The sequence below is a fragment of the Astyanax mexicanus genome, chromosome 17 (genome assembly GCF_023375975.1).
Source record: "Astyanax mexicanus isolate ESR-SI-001 chromosome 17, AstMex3_surface, whole genome shotgun sequence".
NCBI lineage: Eukaryota > Metazoa > Chordata > Actinopteri > Characiformes > Acestrorhamphidae > Astyanax > Astyanax mexicanus.
This window is the reverse complement of record NC_064424.1, coordinates 47083820-47109508: the sequence shown is the minus strand read 5'-3', so window position 1 is coordinate 47109508 and position 25689 is coordinate 47083820. Positions and strand designations below refer to the sequence as shown.

General features: G+C 36.4%; 2 protein-coding genes and 1 long non-coding RNA gene across 3 annotated transcripts in view; all 3 read left to right on the top strand.

The window, feature by feature from the left end:
* LOC125782410 (uncharacterized) overlaps positions 1-15161 on the top strand; it is a 318736-nt gene extending 303575 nt beyond the window's left edge. The window contains exon 2 of the long non-coding RNA XR_007425058.1: positions 13142-15161. This is a non-coding gene — a long non-coding RNA (uncharacterized LOC125782410). The remainder of the gene's footprint in view (positions 1-13141) is intronic.
* Positions 1-15161, top strand: part of atp8b1 (ATPase phospholipid transporting 8B1) — a 36310-nt gene extending 21149 nt beyond the window's left edge. Inside the window, exons 13-28 of the mRNA XM_007252770.4 lie at positions 92-300; positions 1436-1479; positions 1655-1811; positions 2314-2502; positions 3543-3655; positions 4270-4434; positions 4870-4981; positions 5147-5222; positions 5831-5957; positions 6166-6451; positions 6857-7080; positions 7209-7292; positions 7927-8172; positions 8797-8935; positions 9799-9929; positions 10530-15161. Coding sequence (XP_007252832.3) covers positions 92-300; positions 1436-1479; positions 1655-1811; positions 2314-2502; positions 3543-3655; positions 4270-4434; positions 4870-4981; positions 5147-5222; positions 5831-5957; positions 6166-6451; positions 6857-7080; positions 7209-7292; positions 7927-8172; positions 8797-8935; positions 9799-9929; positions 10530-10760 — 2533 coding nt within the window. The 3' untranslated portion in view covers positions 10761-15161. The remainder of the gene's footprint in view (positions 1-91; positions 301-1435; positions 1480-1654; positions 1812-2313; positions 2503-3542; positions 3656-4269; positions 4435-4869; positions 4982-5146; positions 5223-5830; positions 5958-6165; positions 6452-6856; positions 7081-7208; positions 7293-7926; positions 8173-8796; positions 8936-9798; positions 9930-10529) is intronic.
* A 2173-nt stretch (positions 15162-17334) lies between these two features.
* Positions 17335-25689, top strand: part of dym (dymeclin) — an 85212-nt gene continuing 76857 nt past the window's right edge. The window contains exons 1-5 of the mRNA XM_022676678.2: positions 17335-17531; positions 19751-19951; positions 23410-23462; positions 23710-23803; positions 25133-25266. Coding sequence (XP_022532399.2) covers positions 19812-19951; positions 23410-23462; positions 23710-23803; positions 25133-25266 — 421 coding nt within the window. The 5' untranslated portion in view covers positions 17335-17531; positions 19751-19811. The remainder of the gene's footprint in view (positions 17532-19750; positions 19952-23409; positions 23463-23709; positions 23804-25132; positions 25267-25689) is intronic.

The window sequence follows — 25689 nt, the reverse complement described above, 5'->3', positions numbered from 1 at the left end:
CAGCTAATCTCTCTCTCTCTCTCTCTCTCTCTCTCTCTCTCTCTCTCTCTCTCTCTCTCTCTCTCTCTCTCTCTTTCTCTCTCTCTCTCAGTGTGGAGGTGATTAGACTGGGTCAAAGTAAGTTTATAAACTGGGATCTGCAGATGTATTACTCTGAGAAAGACACTCCAGCTAAAGCTCGGACCACCACCCTGAACGAGCAGCTCGGCCAGATCGAGTACATCTTCTCTGACAAGACGGGAACTCTGACCCAGAACATCATGGCCTTTAAGAAGTGCACCATCAGCGGACGCACCTACGGTGAGAGCTGCAGGGCTGAGTGAGCTGCTCCTGAGACAATTCTACACTTATTTCATAAATAAAAGGCAAATTAATAATCTAAAAATCTCACACAGTGATTTTCTAGGTTGTGTTTTGGATTCTGTCTCACACAGTGTAGCTATAAAACTAGACTGCAGAAACTGACAGTGTGATTGCAGTGCTGACTCGTGGATGGATGTAGTTGCTAAGTGGTTGCTAAGGTGTTGCTCTGTATGCCTGGTGGTTGCTATGGTGTTGCTGAGTGGTTGCTAGGTGGTTGCTAAGCTGTTGCTACGGTATCCGTGGTGCAATCACTCTAAAAATGACAGGTCTCTCCATTCTTTATAGGTGATAAAAACTCCATATTTTTCCTGATGTATTTACAGTAATGTGGATGGTGTATGGTGTATGGTGAGGTTGTATCAGATGAGGATGAGGAAGGTGAATGATCAGGGTCAGTAGGACATGTGATCTGCTGCTGTAGGTTCGGGTGTCGAGCTGTTTTGGCGGTTTGATCCTGGAACAGTTTAGTGTCGAGCCTTTAGGGAGATGGATATCTGAGACATCGTTTCACACTACTGACTCTATTCACAACACTGGGCGTGTGTTGGCCAGAGTAATCACTTACCCACATGGTGTGCACAAATCCAGCTTTTACATCAACAATAAACAGAATAAAGAGTAAAATAACATTACTGTTCCCTTAAATAAGCTGCTGGTGTATCTTCACAGCGTGAATGAGCAGGTCAGAATGCTCATTCTGTTGAGACGTGCAAAAGTGCTGCGCTGTTAAGATACGAACGCGCCAAAGTCAGAGCTCACCCGGCGCTTAAAGGGAATGACAACTGGCACACAGATTTTCCGGTTTATTTCACATTACGCCCAAAATTAACCACACCCATGATTAATTAAGAGAATAAGTACATGACTTTTAGAAACTTGGAATGCAGGAATGGATGTATATTGATGAATTTAATAAAGTTATAAAATATGTTTGGCTTATACTGTCTGTAGTGAAATAAAGCTAATAAAGGGTTCCTACTTTTTCTGATTTTGTGTTTTATTTTAATAAGAATAGTAGACAACATGCCTGCATAGTAAAAAAATGAATGTCCCATTTCTTTCTTGCCTTTAGGGGATGCCAAGGCTACAGATGGTGCACCACTGGAACATGGGAAGGTACAGAACTTTTAAATACATTTTTAAATGTTTTACTCTCAGTTTTAATGTTTTTGTGTAAATAAAGTGCCTCTTTAATGACCCTTTATGCTGCAAATGCCACATTTAACGTACCATATATCTTTTAATGTAATGTAATGTAATGACCTGATTGGTCCTGTCCTCTACCACACAGCCTGTAGACTTCAGCTGGAACAAATACGCCGACAGGAAGTTCAAGTTCCTCGATAATCACCTGATTACCTGCATACGCTCCAAAAAAGACGTGGAGATGATGGAGTTCTTCAAGCTGCTCTCTCTGTGCCACACCGTCATGGTGGAGCAGAAGGAAGGTGAGATACCACTTTTTATTCTCTCATAATCTCTCTTTAGCAAAATATCAGATTATTTTTTGTGTATTGATTTGAAACATCATTAAAAGAGAATATGTGGGTATTTTGCTTCTGAGCTCCTTTATAGTATAGAAATATAATTTTATAATTTTAAAGAAATAATTCATAGTAGTTATAATTTAGAGAAGTTTACATGTTATGCCTCAACATTTGATCGGGGAAAAAAAGCTGTTTTTATGGATAACCATAACCATATATCAAACATTTCTCTCTTTTTGGGAGAAATTTGTTATTTTATCATAGGTGTTAAAAAGTTGACCATTCAATACTCTATAGGTAGAAGGATAGCAGTAGTATACTAGGGGTTAAAACCATTTTTACTGTTTAAGTAAATACTTTATACTTAAGTAAGGTAATGATGTATTTATTCTTAGATATTAACACCTGTTATTATACAGTATAGAAATATAATTTAATATTCTCTCTCCTGTGTTTTTCCCAGGTGAGCTGGTGTACCAGGCGGCGTCTCCAGATGAGGGCGCTCTGGTCACGGCGGCGCGGTGTTTTGGATTTGTGTTTCTGTCTCGTACTCAGGACACCATCACCATCAGTGAGATGGGGACGGAGAAGACGTACGAGATGCTGGCTCTGCTGGACTTTAACAGCGATCGGAAACGCATGTCCATCATCCGTGAGTCTAATCACACTATTGATCTATTGCACACCCAGATCTATGTATGATTGTTGATTGACAAATTTCCGGCACTCAGAGGGAGCTAAATTGGCCCTGCTGCCTCCGGGTGGGTACAGTAGATGGAGCTCTCTCCCCTCATCACTCCTAGGGTGATGTCTGCAGCACAGGGCTGCGTCTGTGAGCTGATGTATCAGAACCGAGTCGCTGTGCTTTTCTCCGAGTGTTAGCGCTGTGATGCTACTCGGTAATGCTACAGCATCAGCAGCAGCTCGAAAAGAAGCGGTGGCTGACTTCACATGTATCAGAGGAAGCATGTGTTAGTCTTCTTCACCCTCCTGGTGTGTTGGGGCATCACTAGTGATAGGGGGAGTCCTAATGAGTGGGTTGGGTAATTGGCCACGTAAATTGGGGAGAGAAAAAAAAACTATAAAACTTTACTGAAAAAGGATATGTTTTTTTATCTTTCTGCAAAATAAAAAAATGCAAGAATACACAAGAAAGAAGGAACCATGTCAATCGCAGTGAATGTAAGGTCTGAAAGGATTAGGAATGTTAGTTATTGTAGTGTCACAGCAATAAATACGATATTAATTCAGTGAATCTGATTTGAAGTTTCAGATTTGATGTTTCATGTTTTGCCGAGTGCAGGAACGACGAACCTGACTGGTTGGCTTCTGTCAGCAACTAGTGGGAGGAGCTTCTGATTCAGGGGATTCTGATAACAGTGTTGTATTTTCCTGCAATTTAACATCACAGAATTTAAAGGGGTGCTCACACAGTTTGTCGCTTTGTGTTCAGTTGAAAACCGGTCAGTGTCTGTGAAAGTCAGTGAAAGTCAGGCATTAAATTATTCTGGATCTTTTTTATTGGTCCGTTTATCTTTCCCACAATTTACTGTGTGAATCCTGGCCTTATAAAAAATTGGGGAAAAATAAAAATGAGTAAATTGAGAATAAAAATAAATGTAGAAATGTATAAATGTGATGCTATATTGTATTGTGTTCTCTTCTATTGTGAATGTGTGTGTGTGTGTGTAGTGAAGTGTCCTGATGGTCGTATAAGGCTGTACTGTAAGGGAGCCGATACTGTGATCTACCAGCGGCTCAGTCCGAACTCCAAACACAAAGAAACCACCCAGGAGGCTCTGGATGTGAGTGTACTGTACATGCAGTACTTATAACAGTATATGAAATGTTAAAGCCTCTCCTACTGGAGCTTCTGTGTGGCTTTATTCACCTTGCACTTAATCCAATCTGCAAATGATTGATTATTGGTTTTATTTATAAAATATTTTTTTTCTTGAAATTACAGGACTGTAGTGTAGAGGGAATGTAGTGGACTGCACTGTCTACATGGCACCTCTTTAAATCATAGGCTTAAATACTGTACTATTATTGAAACTACTGTGAATGGTGGAGTTCCACAGGGTTCAATTGTAGGACCTATGAAACTGAAAACTGAAATTTTAAGCTTTTATACAGGATCTACCAGGTTAAACACAATCATTAATATTTTTGTGCATGCATTACTTTTTTTCTGAGGTCATCTGCTTTGCACACCAGTGCTTTATAGTATTTTATCTATCTTTATGGCACTTTAAATTGTTAATAATACTTAATATTCTTATCATAATATAAAATACAGTATCTAGCAGTAAACAGTCTTTCACCAAGAGGTATACAATCCAAAGTTAGTCTCTGAGCCAAAGTCTGGCAGTGGAATTTTACCTGGATATTTTAGTATTTTCTCCTTTTTCTCACGCAGGGTTTTGCGAACGAGACGCTGCGGACGCTGTGTTTGTGTTATAAAGATATCAGTGCAGCGGAGTACGCGGCGTGGGCTCAGAAACACAAGGAGGCCAGCGTGGCCATGACTGACCGCGATCAGGCGCTGGACCGGGTCTCCGAACTCATCGAGACCAACCTGATGGTATGAAGCTATCATTTATAGATTTTTTACTTTGTTTTTTAAAAAAAACAACAAAAAAAAACAAAAACTGAGCAAGGCTCAATTAAAAAAAACACACTTAACACATCTCTGAGTTTATTAATAAAATAAATATTTGTCCACTGCCACGCACCGTAATTACACTTTGGGTGCACGTTTCCACGAAGATCCAAGTGTAAACACAACAGCGAGTGGAAATGGAGGAGCTACTGAACTCTGCAATGTAATATTACAGAGAAAGCCTTGAAAACTCACTGGTCCTCCTGTTTTTTCAATTGCAGTCCGGATGCAGGAGTTTTATCACTGAGTAGAAGATACTGTTTTTTAAAGCTGTATAAATATCTATGCTGAATATAGAGGGTTATAGAAGGGGCGACATCTGATCAAACTAAAATCTTCTGTTTGTTCCTCATTTAGCTGATCGGAGCAACAGCCATCGAAGACAAACTTCAGGACGGAGTTCCAGAAACCATCGCTAAACTGGCCAAAGCCAACATCAAGATATGGGTTCTGACTGGAGACAAGAAAGGTCAGTAGCTTGATTTGGTGTATAAAAATATATTTTCTTTGCCAAATGCTGAAAATGAAATAGAAATCAAGTTATTAGTAAAATGCTCAGTCATCTTAAAATGTATGTAATGTGTATTTTTTATGAATTGTGCATTTAAAATCTCATATTTCTGTGTTGAAACAGAAACTGCTGTGAACATTGGATACTCCTGTGAGCTGCTGACGGACGGCATGAAGATCCACTATGGAGAGGATGTGAAGTGAGGAGATGAACTGTGATGTTTTGTTTGCTCTTTTACACACGTATTAGTTTCATATTAGTTTGACTTTTGGCATGTTTCTAATTTCTATAATTTCAAATTTCAAAGTACCTTATTTCTGAATATAATTAGATAGATCTATAGATATAAGCTAATAGATCATGAAGTTCCGTCTTAAGAGATCGCTTGAGAACACCCACACCTGACTGAATAATACTGGCCAGTGTGCTCATAGCAAGGCAGTGTGATTTATTGGAGTTGGTGGTATTGATTGTGACCGTCAGCGCCTGTCTAAAATTGTCCGTGTGAACAGATAAATGTCTCTGGCCTTTCGGTTTGGTCATGAAAAAGGTTAAAAAGTTGTAATAAAGAATAAAAAAAATAATAATTTAAATCCTGGTTGGAAATGAAAATAGAACTGGTTGTTTCCACTAATGAATAATACTAACTGAATAGTTGCCACAAATTAAATAAAATAAAATTTGATTTGACTGGTTTTTGTGTTTCATCACTGCTAGTTGTTCTTTATTTTGGGGTAAAATATGATGTAAGATGCTCTGCTAAATACCACCCCAGACCCTAACCGTGCTCTCTCTCTGTTCTTACAGCGGGAAACTGTCGGACAGGATGACGAGGAGGAGGAATGAACTGCGTAGAGACCGGAATAAGAAAGTGACGGAGCCTTTTTTCACCGAACCCGGAAAAAACGCTCTCATCATCACCGGAGGCTGGCTGGTAGGTGCATCCTCAGTCTAATACCTTACCATGCACATCAAGCATAATATTATGAACATCTCCTTGTTTCTGCACCTGTTTATTGATGGTCCTGTGATCCCACAGCATAGAAAACCACCATAGAGCAGTTAATATTATTATTATTTGGGTGGTGGTGAGGTTATTAAATGGTGAAAGTTGATTTCTTGTTTCTCTGCTGTTTCTACAGAATGAGATTCTGTGTGAGAAGAAGAAGAAGCGTCGGCGTTTGCGTTTGAGGCGTCTGGGGAAGCGCCCGCCCCCCTCCAACCCGCAGGACGGCCAGCCCATGGACGACTGGGAGAAGGAGCTGAGGCAGCGGGACTTCGTGGACATGGCCTGCGAGTGCAGCGCCGTCATCTGCTGCCGCGTGACCCCCAAACAGAAGGCCAACGTGGTCAGCCTGGTGAAACGCTACAAGAAAGCAGTGACTCTGTCCATCGGAGACGGAGCCAACGACGTCAACATGATCAAGAGTGAGTAGAAGAGTAAACAAGGCATTTAGCTCCGGTGATTTGAGATTCTGGTTTTGCTATTTATAGGTTTATGTTTGAGTAAAATGAACAGTGTTGTTTTATTCTATAAACTACAGACAACATTTCTCCCAAATTCCAAATAAAAATATTCTCATTTAGAGCATTTATTTACAGAAAATGAGAAATTGCTGAAATAACAAAAAAAAAGATGCAGAAATTTTAATCACAGTTTTTTTTTCATGCATCTTGGCATCATGTTCTCCTCCACCAGTCTTACACACTGCTTTTGGATAACTTTATGCTGCTTTACTCCTGGTGCAAAAATTCAAGCAGTTCAGTTTGGTTTGATGGTTTGTGATCATCCATCTTCCTCATCATTTTCTCGTATTTTGTTTTCTTCTACAGCTGCAGATATCGGCGTGGGCATCAGTGGGCAGGAGGGCATGCAGGCGGTGATGTCCAGCGACTACGCCTTCGCTCAGTTCCGTTACCTACAGCGCCTCCTGCTGGTGCACGGCCGCTGGTCCTACATCCGCATGTGCAAATTCCTGCGTTACTTCTTCTACAAGAACTTCGCCTTCACCCTGGTTCACTTCTGGTTCTCCTTCTTTAATGGATACTCTGCTCAGGTGAATTATAGAAAAAGGATCTTTTACTAAAATATGCGGTTAAATTTAGTCAAGGTCTTATAACCTATTCAGTGTCTAAAAATGCTTTATGAGTGTAATTTTTGTCTGTTTTGTCTATTGTTTGTTAGACTGCGTATGAAGACTGGTTCATCACTCTTTACAACGTCCTCTACAGCAGCTTACCTGTGCTGCTCGTTGGGCTGCTGGATCAGGTGAGATTTTAGTTTAAGTCTGTTTTCTTTAGTTTGACTTTTACATACTGATTCACTATATCATAATTCAGGCTGGCGATCACCATTAATTTACAGAATTGATTAGAATAATTCTAAGGTCCCAATTTGATTTAAAATTGATTTGTTTAGGAATATTTCACCAATACAATAACAGGTTTTGTTTAGATATGAAAGAGTTTTTTTTTCCTGAGAACTGATTTAATTGCACAACCATAAAAAAATAAGATGAGTGTTTACATGAAGAATTATCTCAAAACAGATTACATAAATGTTTCTGTATTATTGTTATTTAACATGTCTAACACAACAATAGTGTAAATGTAATGTAAACATACTCTCAACTCTGTGTCAGAAAAAGCTTTTACTCTGAATGCAACTGCTGCCAGATTTAAGGTGGAATTTAAGGTGTGAATTTTTAAATAGAAACTCAGATCTTGTTTAACTACTCTAGCAGGCTTTTTTTGAACATTGTGTAAGAAAGAATATAGATATATCGATACAGGATAATTTAAAAGAAGATCAATTCGAATTGTACGGTGTGTTTTATATATATATATATATATATATATATTGTTTTTTTTATGAATTCTTGGCTCTTCTGTTCTTTTTGCAGGACGTGAATGATAAACTGAGTTTGCGGTTTCCGAAGCTGTATCTTCCGGGTCAGAAGGGGAGTCTGTTTAATTACAAGAACTTCTTCATCAGTCTGTTCCACGGCATCTTCACCTCCCTCATCATCTTCTTCATCCCGTACGGAGCGTTTCTGCAGACCATGGGTCAGGACGGGGAGGCTCCCTCTGATTACCAGTCCTTCGCTGTGGTCACCGCCTCCTCCCTCATCATCACCGTCAACCTACAGGTACACCCACGTCATCCCCTACAGCACCCTGTTAACCACCGATCAGGTAACCCCTGATTATGTAAATGCAATCAGTATTCCCTGGACAGCAGGGGTTTAAAGATCTCATTCCATTTTTCATTCATTTTAAAATGTCTAGTTGCGTTTCTAGTATGAACGAATGCTATGTGAGCTGGTTTTTGTGGGAAAAAAATAAAAAATAGTGCTCCAGTGATCCAGTATAACGCGATAGGATTTCGGCTCTTGCTCATGAATATTCATACATGCAAACATACACCTCTGATTGGCTTACAGCACTGGGACACCAGGAAGCAGCGAGACAGACAACAGTTATACACGTCTTAAAATAAAGTCATTTTTACACTAATAACAGTCTTTACAATGTCATATGTTACTTTACAACATGTGTAATAATGCCCTGCTAAGTGCAGATCAGCCTATACTGACCTAGTCTTAGAGTCTCTGTAAAACACCAAATCCACCGGAGATCCTATTTAAACCTATAGTTAAACACTACAGAGGTGGGGAGTCCAGGTCCAGAAAGAAAAAAGTATTCGTTTGATTGATCATAGCGCCACCATGTGGAGTAATGAAGCTGTAACGTTTACTGTGTGTTTCCTGCAGATCTCTTTGGACACATCCTATTGGACGTTTGTGAACTGCTTCGCTGTGTTGGGCAGTATAGCCATTTACTTTGGCGTTATGTTCGACATACAGAGTGCAGGAATACACGTCCTCTTCCCCTCCGCCTTCACCTTTACAGGTAATGATTACGCTGTATTTACTGAACCTTTATTCATGTACAGTGTTTATTTTTACAGTTGATATTTCTTAGTTTTAGTCTTATGCTCCATGCTCCATTTCGTTCCATTTACCTTAGATATTGTAGCTATTAGGTTATTATTGTTAGAATTAGCTTAGCATTGTTCCAGATTAGCATTGCTAGCGATAGTCAATATCAGTGCATTATATGCAGTATTTTGCACATCCAAACTCCATGGAATCGTGTCCACAGATAGAACTTGTACATTACTGTGTGTATAACTGATTTAATGAGAGAATAATACGTGGAAAAGATAATAAACTATATAATACTACTGCTTTTGTGTTTGTAAAGCTTTCCCAATTTTCTGAGTAGGAGCGTTTCAGTTTAAATTCTTAATTTTCCACTGAAAATAAGAAAATGAACACATTCGACTTGGAAAAACGAAACACGGCATTAGTTTTCTTGTTTTCTGCTCACAGGAAAAAGTGATAAAACTTTTTTCTTTGTACATTGTATTTTAGTTAAACTATCGCATTATTTATTTATTTTTTATTTTTTATTTTTTACTGGAACTTTGGGTTGGAGAGTAATGCAATTTCACGCAGTTATCTGTATGTTCTATCCATATGCAGTATTGACAATAAAACTACTGGACTAAAACTACTTAAAAGTATTTGGGAACCACATTTTATTTTGCTTTAATTATGAATCACTTTTGATTGGTTGTATATAGAGGTGTATAATACTAGGGCTCTAGGCTGGTTAAATTTGGGTAGTGAACTTCTTTTAAACTGGCATCTATTGCTTTAAAAAGCTGTTATTTATAATAATCAGGGTAATTCTGTTCTGCTTTTCCTCAGGTGTGGCTTCAAACGCTCTGCGGCAGCCCTACCTGTGGCTCACCATCATTCTCACCGTGGGCATCAGCCTCCTGCCAGTCATCTGCATCCAGTTCCTCTCCAAAACCATCTGGCCTTCTGTAGGAGACAAAGTAAGAGCTGTGTTTAATCTACATCAATTTCTGCCACACATCTCCTGATCTTCTTCACGCGTGCAATCAAATCAAATCACATTTTTACAGCTATGCTTCATATCCTACATTATAGTACATTAGGCGGATCAAATGTACATGATGCTTTTAGATTCATTGGCTCGTTTTCTGCGCTACAACTGCGCACTCTCTCCACTTTTAGACTCTTTGGTCCGTTTTTCTGCACTACAACTGTACACTCTCTCCGCTTTTAGACTCTTTGGCTGTTTTCTGACAACTAGAGTTCAAACTTTGAATCTCACATTATAAAAACCTGCTTAATTGTGGGCCACCTTCACTTTTATTTCTAAAATACCTTGTGGGCCATTTCAAAAAAGGAAATGGGCCGCAAATGGCCCGCGGGCTTTAGTTTGGACACCCCTGCTTTAAAAACTGCTTTACCGTTTATGAAATAATTACATATGTTTTTCTTAATCATAGTTTGGTCGAAATATTAATTCATTTCTAATGTAAAAAATAAAGGAAATAAAGGAAAATAAGGAAATTGTAGGTTTTGCATCGTCTGTCTTGATTTAACTCTATTTTTTTTCTCACTTGTAGGTTCAGAAAAACAAGAAGAAGTATGAGTTGGAGGAGGAGGAGGAGGAGAAGAGGAGGAAGCCTCCAGCGTTTCAGCGTGGCGGACGCTCACGCCGCTCTGCGTATGCCTTCTCTCACTCACGCGGATACGCCGACCTCATCGCCTCGGGCCGCAGCATCCGGCAGAAACCGCGAGCGCGTCCTGAACTTCGGGAAAGCATCCGGGAGGTTCCTCAGGCCGAGAACATCTGAGACACGCCCGTGTTTCAACCAGCGAGACGGAGGAAGTGATGTCAGAGGTGATGGTGTCATCACTGTGCTATCTCTACAGAAGAACGAGTGGCGAGAACTTCCTGAACTTTTATACTGTGGGTTAAAGGAGAACTACAGTGTGAAATTGACTTTGCGTATAATAAAACATGATAAAAGTACTAAGCTTTGTTGAATAGCTCACCTCCACTTTCCTGCAGCTTTCCGAGATCCAGTCATTTTGTGCAGTTAGTCCAAACAGGCTTTAGAATGGGTTTAAATGGGGCATATTTTTGCCCCTGCAGATAAATCGCGTTTTACACCATTATCCAGCTCAAAGTAGCTCCACACTGCATTGGTAGAATCTAGAGAGCTCTGACATTTAAAACGAGGGATTAAAATCTTTAAGAGTGCAAAAGAAGCTTCTTGAAAAACACTGCTTGCAACCTGTAGTGTTGCTTTGTCTCCAGGCGCGGTCATCTTAAAGTATAGTCATGATCAGTAGAGTGACGAGGCACAAAGGTGAACCATTTCGTCTTCTTTCTTTTTTTGTAGTTTTTAATAAGCTTCCTGTGTAGTTTTAAAGTGCTTAATACATCACTTAATACATTTAAATGTCAGGGCAATCCAATGTGGAAGAAAAAAGCTATTTATATCTGCAGGAGCAAAATACGCATCATTTAAACCCATTCTAAAGCATGTTTGGACAAACTGCACATTGCAATTGCTGGATCTTGGAAAGCTGCAGGAGAGCCTTTAACAAAGCTTAGTACTCTTTATCATGTTTTTACTACACTAAAATCATTTTTACACCGGAGTTCTTTTCCTTTAATGTGACGAAGGTTGGTTTCCTTATGATTTAAGACCATTTTTATTGGTCCGTTCACCAACACACACCGGGGGTTTATCAGTGATAGATAAATGATAATAGAGATGAAATGAGATGTGGTTTGGTTTTGGTTTTAAATCTACAAAAAAAAGAAAGAGAGAAGAAGTCAGTCCCGTTTCTTCACCTCCTTGTTTCTGCACTCGTTATCCCTAAACACTGAGGTGTTTAAAAACTCCAGCAGCACTGCTGCACTGTCTGATCCACTCACTCGTACAATCAGCGCAACACACACACTAACACCACATAAACCACCACCTCCACCATGCTAATCAGTGCTAAGAATAAAAGTACTGAGAATAAAAATGACCCACCACCCAAATAATAATAAAAAAAAATAAAAATAATAATAATAGCTGCTCTGTGAGATCATGACCATTCGAAGGTGGTTTTGCAGTTTTATAATTATAGAATTAATATTATCTGGAGCTGAAAATATGGATAACACATCTAGGAACAAGGAGGTGGTCATAATGTTATGATTGATTTGTGCATTTTAGCACCACTGATCCAGCAAATCACCAAACTAGAGTCCAGAAAAGCTTTAGAAAAAAGTCAGGAGACTGTGTACTGGACTGTGGAGGAAGAACAGGCAGATTGAGCCAATAAGAATAAATTATATTAAATATATAATAAATATATTTTATGCCTAGGCTTATATATAAATATGTAAAAATGTATGTGTGTGTTTACAGAAAGGGAAGCGAATCAGACGTTCGTTCTTATTGAAATCTCACCACAAATCACAATTTTCACCACTCTCTCACTAAAACAAACAACAAAACTACACTTTATTATAAGCAGTGTGTGATGAACTCTACGCCTCAGGATATTATACATATATTTATTTTTTTAAAGGTGCATTGTGTTGGATTTCTCATTTCATTACGTTAAAACTATGTTAAAATATTTTTTACAATTACAATTACAATTTTTACTCCTTATTTGGTAGTTTTGGAGGTTTTCTTTTGGTCCCTTCTGGAAATGGATCAACTATGGAAGCAGTATACAAGATTAATGAATGCTTTTTCAAATCCACTATTACATTATATTATATATTATCATATCCAGTAAATTACAGTATGTCTCTATAATCCATATAGTTTAAAGAATTCACTCATATTTCATTATATCATTTAAGGTTATTTTGGAGCCTTTCTATTGGTTCTATTGGTTCTTTTGGCATCACTGGTCAGCATGAGATTCCAAATAATATAGAAATAATTGATTGGGGATAGGTGTATGGTAAAGGTGTAAAATGAACATTGTTGTTTTATTCTATAAACTATAGACAACATTTCTCCCAAATTACAAATAAAAATATTGTAATTTAGAGCATTTACTTACAGAAAATGAGAAATGACTGAAATAACAAAAAAAAAGATACAGAACTTTCAGACCTCAAATAATGCAAAGAAAACAAGTTCATATTCATAAAGTTTAAGAGTTCAGAAATAATCAATATTTGGTGGAATAATCCTGGTTGGTTTTTAATCAGTTTTTTTTTTCATGCATCTTGGCATCATGTTCTCCTCCACCAGTCTTACACACTGCTTTTGGGTACACCAGGTCATATCATGTGATTTAGTATCTGTTATAATAAGTGGCTCCGGTTCGTCTCAGATCACCTATAGAACTGATTTGAGTGACTGGTTTAAGTGTGTTTTGGGTTCACTTTTGCACTTTTATGTGGTTAATCAGGATTATCATAATCAGTGTGCGTGAAGTGATTAGCATCGTCATGCACAAACCTTGTATCTCCATTTTTGAGATGCTTTGCTATTTTTAATTTATTGGCATAAAGTGACTTGTAATGATTTCACGATAAAGGGACCAATAGAAATGCTCCAATGTAATCTATGCACATTTTCTTCTATTGAAAGTTAAGATGTTGTTTTTTTCCTGGAGGTTTTTACCTGCAGTGACCTTTTCGTGAGATTAAATGAAGCAGAAAGCCCATTATTTATTTATTCCTACACAATGCACCTTTAATTCAGTCCACATCCCAGCACGGGCTGCACCGATTGGCTGTGGAGCTGTTGGGGATGAGGAAGGAAGGAGTTTCTCCTGAGATTGAGTGTCTTTAATTTGATGAAATTTCATCGGATTGTTTAACTTGATCTCTACGGTTCTGTTCACACCTGGCATTAACGTGCGTCCGGGTCACCTGATCTCTAACTATTGTTTAAATGTGTCGCCGTTCACACCTTTTGTTTTAAATGCGTCTCCGGTGTCGGCTCGTGATCAGATTCCTGTTAAAATAATTCCTATATACGTCATAATTAGCCCACATTGAAACAAGGCACCTAGTTTAGCTTGTGCTTAGACCTGTCACAATATGAATGTTTTTGTGGACTATATATTTTTATCATTTTAAAACCATTAAATGCCATTAAAATAATAGTAATAACAGAATATCATAAAAAATCAATCATACACTTTTAAAGACATTAAAAATTAAATGAATCATCAAATAAACACAATAGACGATGTCACGATTATCAAATATTATTGAGGACGATAAATCGATAATGTAATTATTTGGACAGGCCTACTTGTGCTTTATCCAGCAGTGCGTTAATGCAGCAGGTTCATCTAACCACCACGGATGGTGGACGGTATTTCAGTTTCCGAATAAAAATATTTAAGTCATTTAGAGCATTTATTTACAGAAAATGAGAAATGGCTGAAATAACAAAAAAGATGCAGAACTTTCAGACCTCAAATAATGCAAAGAAAACAAGTTTTAAGAGTTCAGAAATAATCAATACATATATCAGTTTTCCTGGCATCATGTTCTCCTCCACCAGTCTTACACACTGCTTTTGGATAACTTTATGCTGCTTTACTCCTGGTGCAAAAATTCAAGCAGTTCAGTTTGGTGGTTTGATGATCTCTTATCTAATATTTTTTTTCCAGAGCTGAATTTCTTTTTTCTTTTTTTTTTTTAGGGAGGATTAGGATTGTGTGTGTGTGTGCGAGTGTGAGTGTGTACAAGCGAATATCATGTAATGTGTGTGTGTGTGTGTGTGTGTGTGTGGTTTGAAAGTGGTGAACTCATGTTTACAGTAATCCTGCTGCACCTTTTTGCACTTCCATCCCCCTCTGTTTTTGTTTCTGGTGTTTTCAGACGTTCAGACCTCCTGATTTTTCGTTTCTGTGATTTGTGTCATGGTTTTTCCTCTAAAGTTACAGATAAAGATCCGGTTTACTCTGATCCCGTTCTCTGCATATATACACCCTTTGGTAAAGGGGTTTATCTCTCTGGTTTTATGAATCTAAACTGTTACATATTTAAACTAAACTCAATCTGCCATATTGAATAATCTATTATGTGAAACTTGTTTGTATTTTTTTAATGTTGATGTTTTTTCTGAACTGCTGAATCACCAGCAGCACCCAGTGCCTTATTCTCTAACAAAGAAAACTCTACTTTTTACAGAATATTGTACGTTTTTAATGCACTGTAATGTAATATACTTTGTATAAATAAATATAAATAAAGAATTAGATGCATATTTGTGGGCTGCAGTGACTGTCATTATTTGTTTTTCTCTGTGTGAGCTGTTTGTGCAGTTTCTAGCATTGCCTAAACCTATTAAATTACAACTCTAATTCTAATTTTAATTTTTGATTATTTTCCACATACTAGTGCATCTCAAAAAAAAAATAAAAAATTGAATGTCATTAAAAAGTTACTTAATTTCAGTAATCCGGTTCAAAATTAAGTGTTTATTTCTTTTATTGCTGATGATTATATCTTACAACCAATGAAAACCCAAAAATCATTGTCTCAGAAAATTATATATAGAATATTATAAAAGACTAGACCATGAATGTTCTGTAAATTCATATAAAACAGCACTTTCTGAACAATATCTTTTTTTTTTTCTAATTTACATATATTTGACACACTGGACCAAAAAAAGGCCACATTTTGTCAACCACCCATATATACAGGCGCATCATATTTTAGTGATTCAGTTAAAAAAGTGAAGCTCATACATTATATAGATGTATTAAACACAGAACTATTTTAAGCGTTTGTTTCACTTATTGTTGATGATTATGGATTACAGCCAATTTAAAAAAAATCTCTGTGTCAGAAAATTTAAATATTATATCTATATTGATATTAAGAACAATTGGTACTGCTGGAAAACGAAATCCATATCTCTATAAAAGTTGTCAGTAGCAGAGGGAAGCTGTAAGATATGAAGTGCTGTAAGATTTTGTGGGAAAACAAAACTGCACTGACTTTAGACTTGATAATAAATCACAGTGGATCAACACCAGCAGATGACAGACATGTCTCTCCAAACCATCACTGATCATCAGTACATTTTACATTTCATTTAAAACAAAATCAAGGGATCAGAGTCTGGAGGAAGAGTGGAGAGACACACAGTCCAAACTGCTCGAGATCTAGTGTGAAGCTTCCACCAATCAGTGACTGAATTCTAACTACTCATCCAGGATATTCCTTTAAGAATAAAGTATTTATCTAAACAAAAACAAAACAACGCAGAGGCAAATTACCTGTTTATTTGCATTATTTTAAAGATGCTAATATTTCTAAAGTTCGCTGACTGGTAAAAGGCTCATCGCTGAAACTTCTGATATTATTTTGTTTTAAGGTAATAAAAATGTATACATTTATTTTTGTTAAAATAATGTAATTATTAAACATATATAAGCTATGATTTTGCTCAGATGCTCCATATGAACCCATTCATTGGACTCACTCGGAAGCGCCCTCTGGTGGTGTAACAGAAACAGACGTCATTCTCATAAAATATTATATGAATATATACACTGTTTTTTTTTATAGATATATAAACGTATGAATACATTTATGGTACTATTTTTTTATTATTATTATTTTATGATGTGCTAAATACGACCCTGTCACATTTAATCCTGTCACATTGGGAAGACTAGAGGTGCTAGGGCAGTTATGTTTTTCTCTCATATAATAAAAAAAGGAGTATCCTGGATTAAATCCATATTTAAGTTAATTACATGCCGAAACAGTCATATTGAGTTCATCCCTGTTTTTGGATGTTTTTAAATATTAACATATAATATTTTGATGTTTAGGAGAAACATCATGGAAATGTATAAGATATAAAACTTATATACACACAATATAAAAACAGTGAGTATTTTCAACAACTTAACTGTAGTTTATCACACCTGAGTTTAATTTCTCTAACCACACCCAGGCCTCATTACTGCCACACCTGTTCTCAATCAAGAAATCACTTAAATAGGACCTGCTTGACAAAGCGAAGTAGACAAAAATATACTTAAAAGGTAACTTAGCCATCATGCCAATATCCAGATAAATTCAGGAATAAATGAGAAAAAAGTCAGGAAAACTGTGATTTACAAACCAAATATTGATTATTTCTGAACTGAATGAATATGAATATAAAACTTTATGAATATGAACTTTTTCTTTATTTTTTTTTTCTTTCTTTGCATTATTTTAGGTCTGAAAGTTCTGCATCTTTTTTGTTATTTCAGTCATTTCTCATTTTCTGTAAATAAATGCTCTAAATGAGAATATTTTTATTTGGAATTTGGGAGAAATTATGTCTGTAGTTTATAGAATAAAACTACAATGTTCATTATCCAGTATCCCACCGCGGCTCTGTTTGGGTGGGCGGGGTTTTGCGCGTGATCGTCACGCACGCTGCGTCACCTGCGACGTGGATCCGTGTTCAGCAGGAGCTGTGAGGCTAACAGGCTAACCACAGACCCTCCTGCACTGTTTCTCATTATCTCGGGATTTCTCCTGTTTATCACCGGGAACAGAACACAGGACCCGCTCTCAGGACCCGCGGTTACCGGTTTATACCGAACTCAGAGCTGACATTCACCCGGTGAGTGCGCTTTAACGCTGGTTAGCATGCTAAGCTAACGCTAGCTGAGCTCAGTGTAAAGCTGCGGGCTGGGGGTTAGCTTGCGGCTAATGACAGCTAGCTAACTACATAACTAGATAAACAGATAGATAAGTATCTAGGCTATCAGTCTGTGATAAGATAAAACGGGGAATAAATATTATAAAATAATCAATATCTCAGTTTTTAGCTTGTTAGTTACCTCAGCTCAGAGTTAGCCAGGCTGTCAGTGGGATGGGTTTGCTGCTCTGTTTGCTGTTCTTGCTTAAAGTTTGCTTCACAAATTCAGTGTTTATTTAGTTTATTTACGTTTTAAACCCCATGCGTTCAGTCTATAATACTGAAATACTATAACCTCTTTGCATAATGTTTCCCGCAGGCAACTTAATACCACCTTTTGGTTATTAGCTGCAGCTTTTAAACCCTGGTTGGTGTGGTGCAGTGGATAACACCACTACCTGCCAGTGAGCTACCACATCATATACTGAATGTTGCGTTACACCAATAAGAGTCCTTGGAAAAGACTCCTAACTCTATGTTGGCTGAACTCTGTAATAGAAATAACCCTGTTTATAATTTGCTCTGGATAAGAGTGTCAGATAAATGCTGTTGTGCCGAATTTAGCACCCCTGCCAGAAAAAGCAACCCCCTGTAACTTTCTTTCTGTTAACCTAAACATAAAATAACCATGCATATTTCTAAATAAAGTTAAAGCGCATTATCTCTGCTTTTATCAAGAAGACCCCCAACAGAAACAGCACCCCCCCATCTTATATATATTATAATATGTGTCATAATATCTACATGCAATACAACAATGAGTCATAAATAAAATAAGTGTGTATGCAAGAAAATGTAATGAAGTACATGTGACTCCATTACCCAATTAAAAAATGCATTAAAACATTATTAAAACAAATAAATTTGATTGGTTTCCCAGCACTATGGTTATAGGCAGGCTGAGTTAAAAGGGTTTAAAGGGTGTCTAAGCGTTCTGACTCTAAGCATCAGAGGGTCGAGTATCACTGTGAAAGTGGATTGACCAGGCTTTAGGGTGGAGACGTGATGAACAAACACTGAAGCTGCTTTTACACATTTTATTCTATCAGCTGACACTGCTGCAGTAAACCCTTTGTACTGAGGTGTGTGTGTGTGTGTATTTAAGTGTGTGTGTTTAACAGGTGTGTGCCGGTGCATAAACCTGTGTCAGTGGAGAAGTGTAAACTGCAAAAAAAAAATGTTGGTTTTCTTTTTTTTTTTTTTTGTCACATTTCGGTTTTTTATGTTTTTAATAGTGCTGTTGGGCAACTAAATAAAATAATGTCATTAATTACATGCTCTGTGAGCTCTATAGGCTATATAGAGCCCATAGTTAACTTGTGGAGTAACAACATAACGCTACATTTTTGATAAAGTAGTGATTAACCCCAAATTTCAATAATATTATCGGATCAGGAACATTCTCCCTATTAAATATTGAATTAAATCGAAGTGGGATCTTATACAATGTAATATAAATGTTTATTTAAATCAGTGGTGATACTCAGCCCTAATATCTAATATTCCTTCATTACCTTTTGTTTTATTTAAACCCTTAACAGGCCTGGATTTTAATTTTTTTGTCTGCCTGGTATTACACCACTAAATCTTGATGATTTCTATTTAAGTATTACATGAAAAGCTCTTTTTTATGTTTAATAATGAACATTACTGACAAGATTCATTGCAATTGTGATAAAAAATATAAAACAAATATTTAAGTAAATCTGCTAATGTCAAAATATAATGAATAAAATCTTAAAGTTGACTCTTTCCTGAACTTCATTTAAGAATCAATATTTTCCTGAATTGAATTCAAACCGTTCATGTCTCCAAACCTTTAGTTTCATTATGTTTGTTTAGTTTTTTTTTAACATCTATTTTCAAACCTGCAGAATTTGGGTTTATTCTTGTTACTGATCTGGAATTATTAATTATTTTTTAAGTGGAATAGAGAGAAAACAGGCAGCGTCTCCAAGTTTCCTGTAGGAGATTTCAAACCCTCACAATTTCAGAAAGTAAATAAAAGTTATTATAATAAAGTTATTTTACTGCAGAAAAAAGGTCTGTATTACCTACACCTGTAGCCCGTATACAGAACAAGGCATGTAAATGTTTAAAGTGTTTCTGATTAGTGAGCTGTGTGTGTTTTGTTGGGTCAGGATTCGGAGCAGTGGGGGATGAGGAAGGTCTGAAGAAGCCCGGTTTGGTTACGGGGGGGCGATGGGTGCCAACACCAGTCAAGTGAGAGACCTGTCGGAGAGCGAGAGCATCCGAACCCTGATTGGTTCAGAGTCCATCTCCGAGAACGAGCCCTTCTGGAACCAGCTCATCTCCTTCACCTTCACCAGCCCCACCTGCAGGTGAGAACCCGTCCTGGAGCTCATAGTATAGAAATGGCCTTAATGCACCTGTTTCTTTTATAATGGATTTTTTCCTCACTGCATGAATACCTGCTACTTTTAAAGTAAAGTATCTGTAATGATCCATAATGAATCTCGATATTTAATAAATTCATTAACAATATTCCTATTTACTTGAAACAAACAAACCAAAAAAACATAGTTATTGATAAATATTTTTTTTAGGGTAATATAAAAAAACAGCTATTTTTATTACTGCTGAGTTTATTACTGCACTATAAAATCTCAGGACAGGTTTGATGCTTTTAATGGAGGAAATAAACTAAATAAAGTTTCTGTTTGTGATAGAGAGAGATGGAGAGATGCAGAGAGAGAGAGAAAGGTGGAGAGATATAGAAAGAAAGAGAGATAAAGAGAGAGGGAGAGAGAGAGAGATAGAGTTCCAAAGCTGAGATTATAACAGGTCTCTTTTTAAAGAATTACAACTAATAACACTGTTATTGATCTCTTATTCATTTACCTATTTAGACTTATTTATTTATCTATATGATTTACTTTTAGATGTCACACAGCCGTCGCAAACTTGGGGTTACGCGATAAAGGCTGGGTATCATTTTAAAACTTTTCAGTATCTGTAAAATTCTTTAAATTCATATTTTTTTCAGATACCTTTTTCTAAATTGTAACTTTAATTCACAACGTCTATACTATATATATATATATATATATATATATATATATATATATATATATATATATATACTGTATATATACTGTATGTATATATATATATATATATATATATATATATATATATATATATAAAGTAATGTCTATATATAATCCATAATAATAATGGCCTACGCCTTATGTAAAATGTCTAGAAAATGTATAACACTGTATTTAGTCTCCAATCAAGTCAAGAAAACAGTACTCTAAACCATATGTGTACATATATGTGTCTAAATTTGATTAATAATGAACTGGATAAAACACTAGTTCTCTGTAACCTGTGTACATAAAGACTCTTAATAACAGCTGAGGACAGGTATGTCCTAACTTCCTGTTTAATTCACCCACCTGTGTTCCAGTGTTTTGAAATGAGTTCATGTCCTGCCAGTGAACTGAAACGCTGGCATGTTTACATATTTGTGAATTAATTCTGAATGAATATATTCGGGTTATTAAGGGAAAATTAGCGTGGTGATGTCATGGTTTCCCTTTAATAACAGAACAGGGTTTTCTTAGCCCCGCTCTGCCCTCAGTCCACAGCTGCGTTGCTTCATTTCTTTATTTCCGTGTGCTGTTGGAGCTCAGCTGTCATGTCTGTCTGTGTTTCTGTACCTGTCTCACCTCCTGTTTTTAACAGCTCTGCCCGTCTAGCTGCCTCTCACCCGGTGGCAGGAGTGAGCGGCAGGTCAGGGCGAGAGAGCCGGGTGCTGTCTTAGTTTACTTGTGTCACTTCTCAGAATGAATGTGATGCTAAATCTACATTTTATTTACACTTTTAATATGTTTTTAATGTTCAGTTGAACAGCTCACACATGTACATATGCAATTATTCAGTTGACTCCTATATTAGTAAACTCATATATTATATATATATTAAACACAGAGTGATCTACTTTAAGTGTTTATATATTTTATTGTTGATGATTATAAGGCTTACAGCCAATGAAAAACTCAAAAATCAGTGTCTCAGAAAATTTAAATATTAGACCAATTGGTACTTTTGGCAGTGTGGGCAGTGTGCCAAATCCTGCTGGAAAATGAAATCTTCATCTCCATAAAAGTTGTTTTCAGCAGAGGGAAGCTGTAAGATATGAAGTGCTGTAAGATTTTGTGGGAAAACAAAACTGCACTGACTTTAGACTTGATAATAAAACACAGTGGATCAACACCAGCAGATGACAGACATGACTCTCCAAACCATCACTGATTGGTGGAAACTTCACACTAGACCTCCACTCTTCTTCCAGACTCTGATCCCTTGATTTCCTTTAAATGAAATGTAAAATTTACTGATGATCAGTGATTGTTTGGAGAGACATTAGTAATAAAGTAAAAATTTATGGTTCCAAAGGAACATAACTAAATTAGTACAGACGTATTTCAGTATAATTTAAGGATACTTTTTCTTCACAAGGAAAACTCTTTCCGCAGGGTGAACTCACCCTCCTGCTCTGTGACTGAGAACACTTTATTAAGGGTATTAATGATGAACAATCAGGGGAAAATATTCCACATTAAACATCCTGCTCTCAGACTTCCTGATCATGTGACAGACTTTATAATCGAGTGCGACATTTCCATTTCCATTTCTGCTGAGGAACTGGAGGGATTTCTGAATGAGGCTAAAGAAAAAAAACAACGATTCTGTGATTCGGCACTAAATACACTGGATAATCTTAAATATTCAGATAAAAACAAGAAAATTGGGACGATTTTATAGATTCTCTTAATAATAATTGCAATAAATGATAAATTATTTGATAAATTTGATAACTGTTTTATGCCTTGTGATTTAATGATGAATAGGGATGTCCCCAATCTGATCATGTGATTAAAAATAATCAGGGCCAATCACGTAATTTTAGAAGGATGGGATTTTATCTTTCATCTTTCTAAAATGCGATATATGCAGCTACACTAGTGTTTATTTCCTCCAACAAAGCTTTTATTCATTTAGAAACTGAATAACTTTAAAATAATAATAATAATAATAATAATAGTAATAACAATAATAATAATAATAATAATAATAATAATGATGATGATGATGTAAAATTAAAATATTCTAATTTTAAAAGCATCAAATCTAAATCTAGTCTGCCAGGCCTAATAAACCACACTGCATTATTATTATTATTATTATTATTATTATTATTATTATTATTATTATTATTATTATTATTATTATTTTTTTTTTTTTTTTAATCTAGCTCCCAAACATATAGAGAAATACCAGCATTAAAAAAATATGAATCATGATCTTAATTATGATTTATCACAGAATTGCTTTTGTGTGACATTTTTTATTTTGTTTATTTAAGAAAAGATGCAAATTTAAATCATTTAAATCATTTAAATAATTTAGTACTTGTTTAACTGGATGTTTTGATACTGTTGTTTTAATAATAATTAAACATTAATAAAAAACTAAAGAGACAGTTTGGATAAGTTCTTTCTTTATTTATTTATTTATTATTTATTTTTCTTTACTGCATTAACAAAGTGTCAGATTCACATTGACTTGGTATCAGCAGATACTTAAAATTACTCTGTCTCGGGCTCAAAAAAATGTGTTTGGTACATCCTTATCCCTATAAAAATGCATTAGTAACTATTATTTATCTAAACAATTTCAATTGATAATAAATAATTGCCATAGTATCGTACAGTCAGATAAAACCACTCAAACTCTGAATAATAAAATTCTCTCTTTCTTCATGTTTCAGTGCTGATGCTAAACTCCTGGAGGAAGCGGTCGTCCCTCTCGCCAAAACACTAAGTACGCTTTATATTACTTTGTTTTTTTTACTTTGTTGTTTTGATAAATGAGTTTTACAGCTGTGGTTTGTGGGTTTCAGAGAAGAAATGAACCACCAGTAGATTATACAGCAGTGCAGTGTGTGTGTGCTGTCAGACTGAATCTGTAATTAGTTCAGTAACATAAGTTGAGTTTATGTTTATTTCTCTGCAGTCAGCGTTTCTCTGACTCTTCTAATCTAAATCCTCTTTTCTTCTGTTGTCTGTAGTTCAGAATAACTCCAGATCAGGAAATTTCGCTGCTCTGGTCCGAGTTTTCCTGGGCAGAACCAAAGAGTTGAAGATCTCAACAGAATGCCAAGAGTAAGTTCAGGAGGGGCCGATTTAAACTTATAAAATACATAGTTGTTTATTTTATTTAAGCAATATTTGTATTGTATTTTATATATATTTTCATGATATGTAAATACCATAACAAATAGAATAAAGAGGAAATAATTGAACAATATATCCATGATTTCACCATCAAATACAGAAAAAAAATAAAATAAAAAAATATAATAATAATAATAAATAAATGAAAAACTCAACAGCTTATTGCAATAAAAATTTTCTCAATATCTTGCCATCTAAGAATGGTCTCTATATTGGAACTTTAATATTTTCCTTCCCTCCCTCTGTTTATGTAAATCAGTCTTTCCAATATAATTCAGGATGTCATTTTCTTTAAAAACACACTTTATAAGGATGTGTTCGTTTTTTCCCAATACAGAGCTCTAACCGGCCCATAGGCCACAGATTATATATTATATATAATATATCTCTTCTGAAATATATTTATACAGTAAAAAAAGGTGTAGTCTGTCCGACCTAAATCACACTACACTATTATTACTGTCCCTCTAAAAAATACAGGAAACTAGCAGGAAACTCAATGTAATGCTGGTATTTCTTAAAACTAAAATGCAAGGAGCAATATGTATGGGAAAAATATTTGTAAGTTTAAGCACAAGCAATAATTTTTGTTCTGAATAAAGTGACACAAGCTTTGGAGTCTCTAATGGTGACGGTATGAGAATGAGATTACTCATGTCGGCTGTGTAATAATAATTATTGTTTTAAGTATATTGGACATTTTAAAATAATTCCCAGCTTTTAGTAGAAGTTGATCTAAAAGTACAGTAGTTATGCTGTGATGATGAGATGGTGTTGTCAGTGTTCTCAGCGTGTTGGACGTGTTGGTTGATTTGCTGTCTCCGCTGGGCTGTGTGTGTGTGTGTGTGTGTGTGTGTGCGCGCTGTGGTTCCTCTGTGGTGGTGGTGAAGCTCTGGTCAGTGGTTTTTAGGTTTTCCCATGAGAAAACTCAGAGCTTCTGCTGGAGATGCTGCTAAACTAATGAACGGCTGCTGGGTTTTAAGATGATAATTCATAACCTCTGGAGATGATTGAGTTGATTGAGATAATAGAGTGATGGAGTGATGGAGTGTGTGTGAAGCTGCTGCACCCGTTCACACGCTGCTGTGGCTCTGATTTACTGCTCTGTGAGTGAGGGATGCTGCAGCTCAGCTACAGGGCTGAGAAAGCGCTGATACGGGGAGATGGGTAGATTGGTGTGTTTGTGTTGTGGTAAAGGAAAATGAATGAATGAATGAATGCTCTTTAAACATTTTTCTCTTTTTCTCTTGTTTACAGTCAGCTGTTTATCTGGCAGGCCCATAATGCCCTGTTTCTGGTCCGATGTCTGCTGAAAGTCTTCATCAGGGAGATGAGTGAGGAGGATCTGCACTTACAGTTCTCCTACCAGGCGAGGGCGCCAGGCACCTACGGTAAACCCCTCACACACTGTGGGCACATCAGACCCAACTCTGTACTGGAGTTCAGATTCTCTGCTGAGCCGAGACTTACCACCACTTTCCTCGGGCCGGGTAAGGCCGGGCTCAAGAAAATAGTCTGTAATGTAGGCATCTGTTTTTTAATGCTATTTTTATTATATATATATTGCAATATAGCAAATTAAAAAAATCTAATCAAAAAAATTTAACCCATTAAATGCCTTGTTCTGTATACGGGCTGCAGGTGTAGGTGATACGAAATCCTTCTTTTCTGCAGCAAAATAAGTTTTTTACACTCTGAAAATTTGAAAGTTTGAAATCTCCTACAGCAGTGGTTCCCAACCTATGGGTCGCCAAAGATCCACGATGGGTCGCGAAGCCCTCTTGATTTTAAGGGGTTTAATTTTAATACTATAT